We start from the raw sequence: 13544 nt of genomic DNA on the forward strand, positions 1-13544 counted from the left end.
TTTCCGCTGATCTTATTGTCCATGAGAAAGTGATTTGGAATGAGGTTTATTATTTTAGTACCTATGTAAATTAATTGCCTCCTTATACATTCAATATTAGTGTTATAGGTTACATATTTGTTAGCAGTGGCCCTTAGATTATAATAATTAAGAGTAGAGTTTATTGTGAGAGGAAAATCGGATCTATATTTTATTAAGTACTCAATCACGGTTTTTATGTATAGTTGACGTATAGTCATGACCTCAAAATCACTAAAAACCATATCCGTTGGATAGAGCCTGGGTTTGCTTAATATAGTTTTAATTATCAGTTTTTGTGCTACAAATAATTCAGCAATATGACAGTTGAAACAGCCTCCCCAAACAACTATGCCATACTGCAGAATTGACTCGACTAGAGCATGATACATAATTTTCAGGTGGTTCTTATTAAGAAATCTGTTAACTTGGTAAAATTTAAAAGATAAATATCTAATTTTTCTACATATGTATTTAATATGAACATCCCATTTAAGGTTTCCATCAATTATAATTCCCAAATACTTAGTATTATTGACTTTTTTAATGGTGGGACAATCACAATTACCCAAGTTTAAATTGCACTGAGAATGGAGTCTCAAATCTTGATTCTCGTTAGGCTGTCCTACTCTATTTGCAGAGAAAGTTATGTAATTAGTTTTTTCAATATTTAAACTTAAGGTATTCTTATCTAACCACTTCTTAATTAAAAGCATATTATTTTCAGCTATGGTATGAACTTCGTTCCATGAATTACCGTGAAAAATAGCTGCAGTATCATCTGCAAAGGATATCACAGTTGAGTTTAGAAGTCTTAAATTTAAAAAGTCATTTACATAGAGTATGAAAAGGATGGGAGAAAGTACAGTACCTTGTGGAAGACCATAAGAAGTTAAGTTAGTTTCACTAGATTGATCATTTATGGTTAGGGACTGGGTTCTATTACTCAGATAGCTTTTGAACAATTCAAGCGAGACTCCTCTGAAACCATAGGACTCCAGTTTATTGAACAGAGTATTATGAGGTATTGTATCAAAAGCTTTGCGTATATCCAGGAAGATCGCAATAGTTTTCTTATTGGAGTTTATTTTATCAGATAAAGTATTGATGAACTTTATCAGAGCGTCAGATGTACTTTTACCATTTTGGAAACCGAATTGGTTCTTGTTGATTATTTTGTTAAGATTCAAGAAAGAAACAACTCTTGACTTTATTAGTTTCTCCATTATTTTAGGAATTTTACTGATTTCATTACTCAGACTATTAAGAAAATTATCAATATTTTGATTACTTGGTGATCTATAAACCCCAATCACCTTCACAATAAAATCATCAATTCTTAAGTCAGCACTAACTACATTGGCATCAGTAATATCGAGTGAAACTTCATTGAATCTTATGCAATCTTTTATGTACATGCATAATCCATCACATTTATTCAGTTTAGTGTACTTATTTATTGCCGTATATCCAGGAATGTTGAAAATGAACGGCATATCTGCAGGCAACCAGGTTTCAGTTAATATTATAATGTGAATATCAGTTTTCAATTCATTGAGACAGCAAATAAACTGATCGAAATTAGCATTCAAACTACGTATATTCATAGACATAATATTGAAACACTCAGCATCCTTATTTCTGTCTTCGTGAAAGTGATAGTTCAAATAATCGTCGATTACATCTGTTTCATTTTCTGTTTCTAAAATATTAAGAACTTCTTAAGTGTCACTCATAACTTATATCATTAGGTCCACTTCTCTTTTCCTTGTTCCATTTAACAAGCCCCTCACTATCTATGAATTTAAGTTTCTTAATTAGTTTGTCCACAGCATCATCTACCAGACTGGTTGTTAAATACCTGAAAGTTTTATTTTTATATATTTTAGCATTTTCGTTATCAGTGTTTTGAAGTAGGGTCCGTAATTCAATCATAGAGTTTATGAATGCTTCACGTTTATTATTACCTTCGAAGAATCCCACAGGGTACCCAACTCCCGGACTATTAGATAGCTTAGGTATATTAAGAAAATTGATTTCACAATAATCTCGATAATAAAAAATAAACTTCAAATCTCTAGCTCCTATGACAGTACTCAAGAGTTCAGTGGAAGGAATATCAAAATAAGTTTCATCCAGATTGTTAAAAGAATCAATTCCTACAATCAAAGGGTAATTGAATTTACTCCAATCATTTATTCTATTCAAAAGATCAATAAGTATCCCATTTTCACCATCATTTAATATGAAAATAGGAATGTTCTTATCAGAAAACAAAACTCGTATACAATTTGAATCCAGTAACACATTCAGGTGATTCCATTCTTCAAGAGAGAAATATTTTTTATTTCTAAGCAGAGAGAGACCTTTGGATGTTTTAATATTATTTCCTATTTTTGTAAAAGATATCATAACATCAACCCTCTCACCAAAATTATAAACTAGACTTATCTTACTTTTATCAGTATTAGTTGTTACGTAGAAACTATCAATTTTGTTAAGGATGGAATTTAAAGTAATCATTTTGTGTTGGGTTGATTGCTTGATTTTGCTATCACTATTATTTTTATTTATGCTCAGTATATTAAATATTTTTCTTTCAGATTCCATAATCAGTTCTATCAATTATTTGTTGTAGCGCTTTTTGATAGGAAGGGCACTCTCTGTCACCTACTTTGTGTTAGAAAGCTTTTCTATCATTGCGGCAATTTAAACATGAAGGCTTTTTGTCTCTATTAGGGCACTCTTTAACATCATGTCCTGTAGTGGAACAGTGAGCACAGGTGTTTTGTGCTTGAGTGCAATGTTTACTGATATGTCCAATTTTTTGGCACTTGAAGCAACGAGAGACGGCAACATAGTCTCCAACTCGGCACACTCTCCAATCAATACCAATCCGCGATTTGTTAATAAATTCTTTTCTTAATTCACCAGTGCACTCCACTACCCAGTGCACGGTGTTTTTGTTTTTCGGTCCTATTTTAAAAATCGGCCTGAAGTTTTTCAAGAAATTTTCCCTACTCAATGACGATGACTCGAGATTTCTCTCAAACACATCGTTTGCCAATTCAGCAGCAGTTATATCTGCAGCGACGTGATACAGTATTATTCTTGGCAATTTGGATTGTGGCTCGCTTACCTTTATGTTTGGATGTTGCAGGACCTTATCACCCAAAACATTTTCTTTATTGGCCCTTGGGTGAGGCACCAACAGCACACCTCCACCACGGACATCAACGGCTTTTTTAATGTTCTAATTTTGTTCACGGGTGATGTTCTTTTTTATTGTTTCTCGAATTTTTCCGCTTTGTTCCTTTTCCGTTCCATTTATTTTTGCTGGCTTCAGGATGATCACATTCTCCTTGGGTGACAGCTTCTTGGTCCGGGGCGGAGACTCCCTGGCTGCAGCAGTGGAGGCGGCACTCGATAATGTAGAAGGTGTGGTCCTCTTCTTTGGCAGTTGCACGGCTTCAGCAAATGAGATCGGCTTGTTGTGGCTTTTTGCAACTTCACTTGCTAGTTTATTCACACTCTGCTCCAGAGTGTGAATTTTTCCAAACATTTCCGCGTTGTTTTCTTGAATATTTTGCTTAACGTCTATTCTTTCGATACTGATGTTAAGTTCATTGCACACATTTAAAAACGAATCATAGTCCTTTCTGGATACTTTTTTTTTCACGATAATATCACTCCCCCATTTTAGAAATTTCTCTTGTATAATTTTAAGAGAAAGTACCTCGAAACGTATTCCGCTATCGTTTTTACTTTTCGGTGGCAATTCGGGAGGCATATTCATTTCATCCTTTTCCTCCTCTTCCTCGTATTCGAGCTGCGCGAATGGTGGTAGTTTTATTGGCGAATGGATCATCTTAAGGCTGATAGATCCAAAACACCATAATTTATTGATAGTTTGATCGTTGTTTTTGAAGAAGCAGAACCTAATTTTTAAAGAGAGCAACGTTCAAACGAAAAATTTGGTGACACACTTTTAACTCAGAAAAAAACGTTGAGTAGTTTTCACTATGAAAAACTGCTGAGTAGACTGCTGGTTGTTGGTGTTGACACCACTTGTTCCACTTTCACTACTAATACTACTCTACACTAATTATTCGCTACGATCTGCACTCTACGGAGGTCTGATTACGACTGATCCAGGCAACTCCGGCAGGCGAACCCCGGGCAACAGCCGGCTAGGCCTCAATTGGCCTAAGATAAGGGAGACCACTTCCAAAAAGTAGCGGTGGGGAAAAATAAAACGAATCCAATATTCAGCGGGAGCATTAGAATGCAAATCGTATCAACATGTTCATTAATTGTATTTCGACATTGTTGAAGAAACCCTGATAGATAGAACCATTCTTCGATTTTCATAGAAAAAATATAAGAATTGTTCAAGTGACAGATGAGATGGTGTACCTTGATCTAGGTCACTTCTTGTTTAAACTGACAAGATGCGTAACAAATGAAAGTATCCTAATTTTATCTATATCAATAAAGATAAGAATGATTGTGAAGTGACAATACGCCACCTGGATCTAGGCCGCTTCTTGCTGAGACTCAATCCAGAGAGCCGATGCGGCTCGATGCCGGGACTCGAGGCGATGCAGTCGTCACTGTCGCAGTGGTCAGTCGCGGCCGGACGCGGCAGAGTGCCGCCGCTGAAGCCATTCATCAGCGACAGGTCGCGTTTGGTCTCCACTCGCGGTCGCGCCTTCACCGACAGAGTCGCCTGCTTCAGTGAGCTCTGCTTGTTGCTATGATGACCCGAGCCGCTGTCGTTTGCTCGCAGTTTCCACTCCAATTTCGCGTTCGTGCCGGATTGGCCTTGTGAACGATTTTGAGGCCTATCGATGAAAAAAGACAAGGGGATTCTAAAGTAAAATTTCTTTTCTAAAAACGTATATATTCAGGGCTACTTGATTTCTTATTTGAAGGGGTCAGAATACAAGGGGTCCAAGTGACATTTTTCATTTTTTTGAGTTAGCTACATTAATCGATAGCTGAAAGTGGTAAAAATCTAGTATACAAGAGGTATAAGCGTAAGTCTAATCAGTGCTGACATCTGGTGTAAAATTTGTCAACGGCATTTTCAAACAGCTGTTTATTTTATCAAACAAGGGGTCCAAGTGGTTGCTCGTATCTATCAAATTAAATTTAACTTACTTGACACTTACTTACCTACTTACAATTGGTGGAAGACTTTGAAAATAACAACCTTTTCAACAAAGCTCAACATGGCTTTAGGAGTAACCGCTCAACAACAAGTGCCCTCATTGCCCTCACAAATGAAATCCAAAATGCTTTTGAGACAGGTGACACACTAGCCCTGACACTTTTTGACCTAAGTAAGGCTTTTGACTGTGTTCCACACAAAATCCTTGTCAGTAAGCTGGAAGGGTATGGGATTGGTGGACAAGTCCTGAAGGCCATCAGCAGCTATCTTGAGAACCGGAAACAATTTGTCTCAATAAGAGGAGCAAGTTATCAGATCAGAGATTTAAAGCATGGAGTTCCGCAGGGATCTGTACTGGGCCCACTGCTGTTCATACTACTAACAAATGACTTCACACCAGCTACCGACTCCATACTATTCGCGGATGACACAACAATTATGTCAAGAGGAAATTCAATAAACCAAGTCAATGCAAGAAATGAAATTCTCACCCGTGAGGCAAAGGGATGGTTCCTGACAAATCGCCTGAAACTCAATGAAGACAAATCCCAAACTCTCATTTGCTCATTAAAAAATGAAGCTGGGAATGTTGAAAATGTGCCAGTGAAATTATTGGGATTCTGGATTGACAGGAAGCTGAAATGGAATGTACACATCACCCAGATTTGTACAAAACTTTCAAGAGTGCTTCATCTGCTCAGAAAGCTGAGATATGTGGTGACGATGGATTATTTGCTGACAGCCTATCAATCACAGTTCCACAGCCATATAACCTACGTGATTTTGATTTGGGGGCATGCTTCGACTGCATCGGACGTGCTACTACTTCAGAAAAAGGCAATCAGAATCATAACCTTCTCGGACCGCCTGGAACATTGCAGGCCACTGTTCAGAAGACTGAGAATTATGACAATGTTCAGCCAGTACATATATTGCTCATTAATATATGTAAAAGACAAAGTGGACAGTCTGAAGAAACGGAGTAGCGTACATGTTCACCAAACCCGAGGTGCAGGGAACTTGGATATACCCCGTAGCAGACTGACAGGGACCCAAAGGAGCTTCCACATAGCGGCTCTTAAATTGTTCAATCAGCTCCCCAGGTCTGTTAAGAATGCTTAAAAATTGCTTTCAAACGCACGATAAAGGAGCGACTGATAGAGCGGTCCATCTATTCGCTGACGGGGCTGGAGGATGAGCCTTTATTCTCCAACGATGTCCATGGTCTCACCAGAATCTGAGGGAACATGCCCCTCGTCTTCCTTGACACAGTCTGTCTGGTCATCCCAGCTAACGACGAAGGATTCAAGTATCAAGTAAGGCTCAATTTTCTGGAAGCTAACAATATGTCACTAGCACACTACGAGTACTATGATGTTATTTTACAAATAATAAAATTTATTCATTGGATGTAATAGGATAAATTAAAAAGGATTCAAATAAACAAAGGTATTTTCACAGTGCATATTAACCATCCAAAAACAACATAAAACATACTTATTACGTATATGTATATTATTGTTAATTTTTTCAAATGTATGAATTTAGGGCTACTTTCTTGTATTTATAAAATAGAATTATAGTACCCTTTAAAATTAATAAATTAAGAATACAAATTGAAAATTTGTTTTTATAACCTGACGATCGTGTGATCACCGAAACTAGAAGTTACAATTTGTATTCTTGTTTTATTTTATTAATTTTAAATTGTACTATAATTCTATTTTATAAATTATGGTTAATGTTTATTTCTATTTATTTAATTCTAATTCCATAAATTATTATACGTAAATGATCATGATGAAATAGAAACAATATTACATGTTTTATTTTCTACTGAAGAGAGTTTCATCCACACAATACTGACATTTATCATGACATCATCGTCAAATGCAGATTGTGTTGAAACTCACGATGATGAGACTTGAAACAAAGTTTTTTATGAATAAAACCATCCAGTAGGAAATAAAACATGATTAATTGTGCTTTTATTTCATCGTGGAACAATAATTCTAAAGTATATCTGATAACAGCGTTCAATTGATTCTACGTCCATAATATAATATATTGAAAGATTTGCAAAACAAGTGCCAGCTATGTGACAGTCATATTGAGTCAATTTACACTCGGTTTGAACCGAAACAAATGTATGCGATCTCAACTCTGTGTAGGTTCAATTTGTATTAAGAATTATGTTAATTGGGCCAAAATGCATTATAGTTAAATTTATATCTACCGCTTTATATTGAGATCCACAGAGCTACAGGAGCTGAAGCCATATGACTATGAAGACTAAAGAGTTGAAGACTATGTTCACTAACAATAATGAATAACTAAGGTGGAGTCTTATTCACTCGAACAGAACCAGTGGTGCTCTGTGTTTCTTTACGCAGAATAGTTTTACTGAGAAACGTTTTACATTGACAATTTTTGTATGAGCAGACCCTAATGTTCTATAAAAAAATCATATATAAATATGTTGGTTGGATTAAAATTACAATGCATCAGTGGAAAATAAAATGGTAAATGATTCACATGAAATAGTATATTTCGCACCTAGAGCAGAAAATGAGATTTTTCCGGCTCGAAATCGGTTTTCAAGTCCGAGGCCGTAGGCCTCGGACTAGAAAAGATTGAGAGCCGGAATAGTATATTTCGCACCTAGGGCCGAAAATGAGACTTTTCCGGCTCGAAATCGGTTTTCAAGTCCGAGGCCGTAGGCCGAGGACTAGAAAAGATTGAGAGCCGGAAAAACATTTTTGCCCATGGTGAGAACGTTATTTTTCGCCACACAGAAAAAAAACAATATAAATATGAGAATAATTGTTTATTAGGCACTTCCGAAAGCAAAAAAGGAAGGTCATAGCTTTAGCAAATCTGAGGTAATCTGAATATCAGGAAATTGTCCAAGTATTTTTATTTTTTATTCTGATTTGTCTAAATAACCTAAAAGATTATGTCTAATTATGTAAGAGGTTGAGTTTATACTTTTTATTCTTCCAAATGACATTAAGATGATATTATTATGAATGTTTTGATTCTTGAATAATAAACACAAATAATGAAAAGTTTTTTGATCAGCTGTTTTAGCACACTTGAAATTTGGCCAATCTAAATGTCAACGTCAACAGTACTTGTTGTCGTTGACTTCGGAAGTTTAGGTTACAATTTGTATCCTACTCTGAAAATCGAATTTGAATAGTTTATAATACATATCTTATCTGTATTCTATTCATCCAAATAAAATGATAGTATCTTATTGCAGAATACTTATTCAATTCTAGGAGCATAAACTGATTCCGTTTCATAAACCATTTTGTAAACACGTTCACATCAAATCAGAATCAGCTGATTTCAAGGTTATTTTACAGCCCTAGGGCCGTAAAACTTTTACCGGCCTGGTCAGAAAACAAACATTTTGGCCTCCATATGACGCACGAAAACCAGCTCATTACATCCAAGTGGGGCGAAAAAACATTTTTGCCCGTGGTACGAACGATATTTTTCGCCACACTACAGGTATTGCTGACAAAATAAATAAAGAATACTCGTTAAGTTATCGTATCTATCTCTTGATTTTAGTGGTAGAAGATTTGCAGTCAGGATTTCAGATTCTTTTAAAATTTCACTTGAAATATTACGGGCGTCATCATCTTCAAGCATTTTTGAAAATTCAGAATGCGCTAATCAACAATAAATAATTGAATAAAAATGGTTGCGAAGCGAATGCTGAATTAGTTTGATTCGAAATTCGAACTGAAATAATTGCAACTTCAGATGAAGAAAGTTGACACTTGCCGGATCTAGCGGATGACTTATTAACTACGGACTTCCACGTTAGCGGCTGGAAAGAGTACGTTTTCTGGCTTAGGTCGGAAAGAAACCTTTTTCTGACGTCAGACGAGAGTCGTCTGCAAACAAGGTCTTTCAGATCTACGTAGGGACTGGAAAACAGCTGCTTTCTGTGCAATGTGGCGAAAATGCAATTTGGTTTCACAAATAAATAATGCAACTTACTCTGTTCTCTTTTGATTTTGATCAGGTGAATTATCTTCCTGGCTCCCTCTAGACTTGATTGTTCGCTTTCCTGATTTTATGATCGGACTCATCTCTGGTGACTTTTTCCTTATACTTTCCTTCAGAACAAACAAATTGTCACATTAGGAATACATAGGCTAATAACGAAAAACTAGCAATAATCTCAAACACATTAAAAGTTTATTTGAACTTGGAAAATCTATAAGTATAAAATATATACTGAATCTATATAATGGAAACCCATTCTCTCCTGTGATGAATCGTACAGAACAGTTAACGTTTTAGTATTTTGTACCTCCGGTTGTGTTTAAGATATCCTGCAAAACGTGCTAAGATTTGAACTTGGAGAATCTATAAGTATTAAATATATGCTGAATGTATATAATGGAAACCCATTCTTTCTTGTGATGATCGTACAGAACAGTTAATGCTTTAGTATTTTGTAGCTCCGCTTGTGTTTAATATATCCTGCAAAACTTGTTAAGATTGTGATTCTACTACATTAGTTGGGGATGATTTGATAATTCACTTGATAAAAGCGCATTTCTAATTGATGATATTCTAAATGGATTGCAATGAAACATGAAAATTATTATTTTATCAATCAAACAACAATCATTTGTCAAAAATTATGTTTCTTGCCTGTTTCAAATTCTTTGTATTCAGATTTTTGAGATTGAAGAAACTTACCTATACAATCCATACACTTATTCGGAATAATCTCTATGCAAGATTGATAATACGATTATAAAAATTATGAAGCATAGATTGATTTTTATCAATTTTGATAACAATTTTATGAGGACTATTGAAATAATATTGCAATATTGAAAGAGAGAGAGAGAAAGAGAAAGAAATATTTATTGCCAAAATCATTAAACAAACTTTACAAATGTGAAAAATATAAAAATTTTCATATACAATACATTACAAAAACATAAAATTAAAATATTTTCCATTTAAAAATCATATTACAATTGATTGTAATAATGACAATAATATAGTACTCCTACTGGCGAACAAGTGTTTCACTTATGCCAGTAGTTCTTCACCTCCAGCCGTATTTTTCAGATAGTTGATATAGATATTTAGAATAATAATTATTGTTTTTTTCTGATTGTTACACATCTTTGTACTGTTTTCTGTGTTTTGGTGAAATAAATTGAATTGAAATTGAATAGTAATTTAATTTTAATTGACTGTAATTGATTGATTTTATTTTGATTGCATGACATAGCATCAAATGCATGAAGAATGTACCTTTTTGGGGGTGACGTTCTCGTTTGAAGTGGTCGATTGCTGTTTAACAGGACTTTTATTCAATTCAGACTGGATTTTTTGCTGGTCATTTTTACTAGCTTGTCTAATGGATGTCTTGGTTGAACAGCCCGGTGTTTCAGGTATAATGTCACTGTCTTCTTCAAAGTACTTTCCCATGACAGTCTGCGTTTCAACCAGCGCCTTCTGAGTATCTTCGCCATTATTATCGGCTATGTTTGGCTTTAGTAGTGTGTCTGCAAGAAATTAAACATACTATTAAGACTAGAAAATTATGAGAAACTGAACTCCAATTGATAAGTCGAAAAAAAATAAAATGATTAAATACATGGACTTGATTTATTATTGTGAGAACTTGCAATTTCGAATTAGGTTATGTAATTTATTAATGAGTTAAGTAATTTATTACTTAATTAAATTATTCCACTTATCCATATTATAACTTAAGCATATTAATACTGCAAACACAGTATGCTGAACTTGTTGAGAAACAGAACTCCTCAATTTAATACAAAATAGAAAGGCATTAATGGAGAAAGAACTCTGAAGAGAATGAAAATTTTCTGGATTCATCACAATTAGATTCATCACATTAAGATCCAACATCCAGCTACAGTTGTATAGCATGTAACAAGGAAGATATGGGGTATACTTACATATAGATTGTATACTGCGTTTGCAATCTTTTGTCTTTTTTATTTGTTCGGTTAGCTTTTTCTGTAGTTCAGGACATTGCCGACAAGGTTGATCAACAGTCTGTTTCAGAATGTCATTGTCGCTTTTAATAGTCTGTAAAGATTTTCGCAGAGATTCCTTCTCATATTCTGCTTGCTTAAGCTCTTTTGCAACGGCTGAAAAAAGTTGAATTTGGACATCTTTAGTAATTTATTCACAACATTGTGAAGGAAATTTGAAAAATTATTATCAATGATGTAGAAACTTTCATATTTGTCCTCTCATTTACAAACTGGGTTTGAGTTTTGTTAGAGCTTCCTACAAATTAGAATTATCTTCCACTTCACCAATAACAGCAAGGCCGGATAGGTTGCGTCAAGAGTTATAACTTATTATTTTGTACATTACTATCGAGATGGCAGCATGGATTGAACAAGAACTAACAAGTCGTCTACGAAATATCCTGAATGTAATAAAATAGCTTTCTCCTAAGCCAACACTTGAGTCTTGAGTTAAATGCTGGTAAGTTCAACCTCTTCAAATCCATTGTTAGCTCATTGAAGATCTGCAAGGAATTGCATTACGGGTCTTTGACAAACGGCAGTATGTATAACATCTATAAGACCTCGACTTCTAGGGTTGTTGAGATGGAAGGCACTCCTTGTGCTGGACATTCCAAGATTTGCTAGCAACACAACAACATACAAATATATGTAATGACTGTGGATTGTCATTACACCTGTGAATTATATGAATAGGTCTACAATGATCCAGGAAGCCACGGAAGGAAATTATTACGGATAACCCTCAATTGCAGCTTAAACACATTTCCACATGCAGAAGTGTGACCTCACAGCAGCAGTCCATAGCTCAGAATGCTATGGAAAAGAGCATGGTACACTACCAGCAAGTAGGGTCTGCTCAACAACTGTGTCAACTTACCAAGCAAATAGGTGGCTTGTGACCTAAAGCTGACAGAGAATTTGAAGAGGTTAAACATACCAGCAGTCAACTTAAGACTTGAGTGTTGGCTTAGGAGAAAGCCATTTTATTCCATTCCGGAATATTTTCTGGATGACTTGAAAGGTCTTGTTAAATTCATGCTGCCATCTGTATAGTTGTAATTTTAAAATTAATAAGTGATAACCCTTGAGGCAAATTATCCGGCCTTGCTGGTATTGGTGACGAGGAAGGTGACTAGAAGAGAGGTCTACAATGATCTAGGAAGCCACTGGAAGAAATCATATGGGTGGCCCTCTTTTGCAGCTCAAACACATCTCCACATACAGAAGTGTGACCCACAGCAGCAGTAAATAGTTCAGGATGCTATGGAAAAGAGCATGGTACACTAACAGCATGTAGGGTCTGCTCAACAACTGTGACAACTTTCTAAGTTAATTAGATGACTCGTGACTGCCTCTTACAGGTACCCTCAATATGGCATTCCCAGGTTAACTCTGGATCAATGGTGAATCCAAGGAGAGACACATTGTGTGTGTTGATGGCCTGACTGGGACTCAGTGTACAAACCAATCTTTGAGTCTTACCTACATTCAGCATCAACTTGTATGCCTCCAAACGTACTCTTCATTAGTAGGAAAGACTAATAAAGACTGAAGAAAGTTTTCAACATCAATAACTAAATCTGACGTTATTACTCAAAGAGGCAACCACGTGAAATATATAGATAGGGATGGAGGCAAGAAACAATTAACATGAGCTTTAGTAAAGCTGGAGTGATTGTCTATTCATAAAGTTATCGTGCAGAATAATTTATGGTATAGTAAAGGTAAATTAATATGTTACTCACATTTAACACTTTTTAAAGCCGTTTCTAGAAGCATAAAGATGGCCTTTATTGTTAAATTATCTTCTTCAATATGTTTGTTGATTTCCGGATTGTACAGTGAATTCCATACATCATTCAAGTAATCACCTTTTTGTGCTAAGTGTGGTGTTGAATTTTTTTCAGCAGTTGACATTTTCACTTTATCAAATTTAGAAATGTAAGACCGTTTTCACTGATAAACAAAAAATTATTAGATATAAAATAAAAGAACTTAATTCTGTTACAAGTTTTAATAAATTAATGACGGTTTTCTATTTAGCGATTACTAACTTGTTTCACTAATACAAATAGTTAGTTTTCATTGAAATTATTCATAATTGGAATACTTTGAGCAGTGTTTGATTGAACTGCCTACGATTCTATCAATTTAATTATTATTAGGCTAAAAATCACTGTTATTACTGCAAACATAAAAACATAACCTCAAAAGCATAAAGCTATACTATTCCAATTTTCCATTGTTGACTTTTTTGTTTTTTAGCGGGAAACCAACAAGCCAACATGATTTCTTCG

General features: G+C 35.1%; 1 protein-coding gene across 1 annotated transcript in view; it reads right to left on the bottom strand.

The window, feature by feature from the left end:
• Positions 1–13488, bottom strand: part of LOC111051381 (protein gamma response 1) — a 21308-nt gene extending 7820 nt beyond the window's left edge. The window contains exons 1-5 of the mRNA XM_022337895.2: positions 12993–13488; positions 11164–11358; positions 10490–10743; positions 9209–9327; positions 4548–4862 (exon numbers count right to left, since the gene is read on the bottom strand). Of these exons, the coding sequence (XP_022193587.2) occupies positions 4548–4862; positions 9209–9327; positions 10490–10743; positions 11164–11358; positions 12993–13164 (1055 nt within the window). The 5' untranslated portion in view covers positions 13165–13488. The remainder of the gene's footprint in view (positions 1–4547; positions 4863–9208; positions 9328–10489; positions 10744–11163; positions 11359–12992) is intronic.
• Positions 13489–13544: the final 56 nt, after the last annotated feature.

This window comes from Nilaparvata lugens, chromosome 3 (genome assembly GCF_014356525.2).
Source record: "Nilaparvata lugens isolate BPH chromosome 3, ASM1435652v1, whole genome shotgun sequence".
In the NCBI taxonomy this organism is placed as follows: domain Eukaryota; kingdom Metazoa; phylum Arthropoda; class Insecta; order Hemiptera; family Delphacidae; genus Nilaparvata; species Nilaparvata lugens.